The sequence below is a fragment of the Austrofundulus limnaeus genome, unplaced genomic scaffold (assembly GCF_001266775.1).
Source record: "Austrofundulus limnaeus strain Quisiro unplaced genomic scaffold, Austrofundulus_limnaeus-1.0 Scaffold4788, whole genome shotgun sequence".
Taxonomy (NCBI): domain Eukaryota; kingdom Metazoa; phylum Chordata; class Actinopteri; order Cyprinodontiformes; family Rivulidae; genus Austrofundulus; species Austrofundulus limnaeus.
Window position 1 is genome coordinate 1 of NW_013957190.1, and position 860 is coordinate 860.

The 860-nt window shown below is 41.9% G+C and overlaps 1 protein-coding gene across 1 annotated transcript; it reads right to left on the bottom strand.

Annotated features, from left to right (window-relative positions):
- Window positions 1-245: 245 nt before the first annotated feature.
- Window positions 246-860, bottom strand: LOC106512204 (grainyhead-like protein 2 homolog; the record flags this gene model as incomplete). The annotated part of the gene is given in 3 exon segments (XM_014000870.1): window positions 246-337; window positions 507-544; window positions 733-860. Coding segments are annotated over 3 exon segments (258 nt in total), but the record flags the coding sequence as incomplete, so codon positions are not given.

The following is an 860-nucleotide window of genomic DNA, read 5'->3' on the forward strand; positions in this document are numbered from 1 at the left end:
ATATATATATATTACATGCTCATTCTTTTTCAGGGTCGCATGGGTCACTGGTGCCCATATCCAGCAGTCACAGATAATTTGTGACACAGATGCAGTTGCTGTTAAACTAATATTTGCTGTGAGACAGATGCTAACAGTGGAGAGAGAGAGGCGAAGCTCACTCTAGTGTTATTTAACTCTATGGTAGCATATAGTGCGATTAGTGTGAAATGGTGCAGAATAAAAGCAGAGCAGCCATCTTGTACCTCTCTTGTGTGTCTCCTCTTTGATCTGTTTGTGAGGCGATGGACACAGATCTTCATCCGACGACCTGAACATCCTCTTCACCAGGACGCTCCTGAAAACGTACGAGTGTGTGAATGTGAGCTGCAGCCACAACACAAGAAATGTATTTAAACTGTGGTTGTGGTTGGAGGTTTGTCTTGTGTAGCTTTTATATGTAGGACCACAAAGTAATAAATAAATAAATAAATAAATAAACTTGTTTCCTGTTGTTGCACCCTCACCCTTCTCTCTCCATCTCTTCTGTGTTGAAGGTAAACACCTAAACACAAAGTGTGAGAATGTTCATGCATAAGCAATGACAACTGTTCAACGTTTAAAATAGTAAATAATATGTAAAAAAAAGATGTTTGTCATGTTGAATTGTGGTTAAAAACACTGGAGGGTGGAGCTTCAGTATCACCTTTCGACCAGACAGGTGAAAAGGTTTTGTTTGGAGTTTAGTCGTACCTGTCCGGCCCTCTGCAGGTTCCCAAAGTGAATGTCGGGGATGAAAAGAACGGGCTGGGCCTCCAGATCCGTCATGGTCTTGAAACAGGTGATGTCAGACTTTTTGGGAACAGTTATCACCCCGGTAC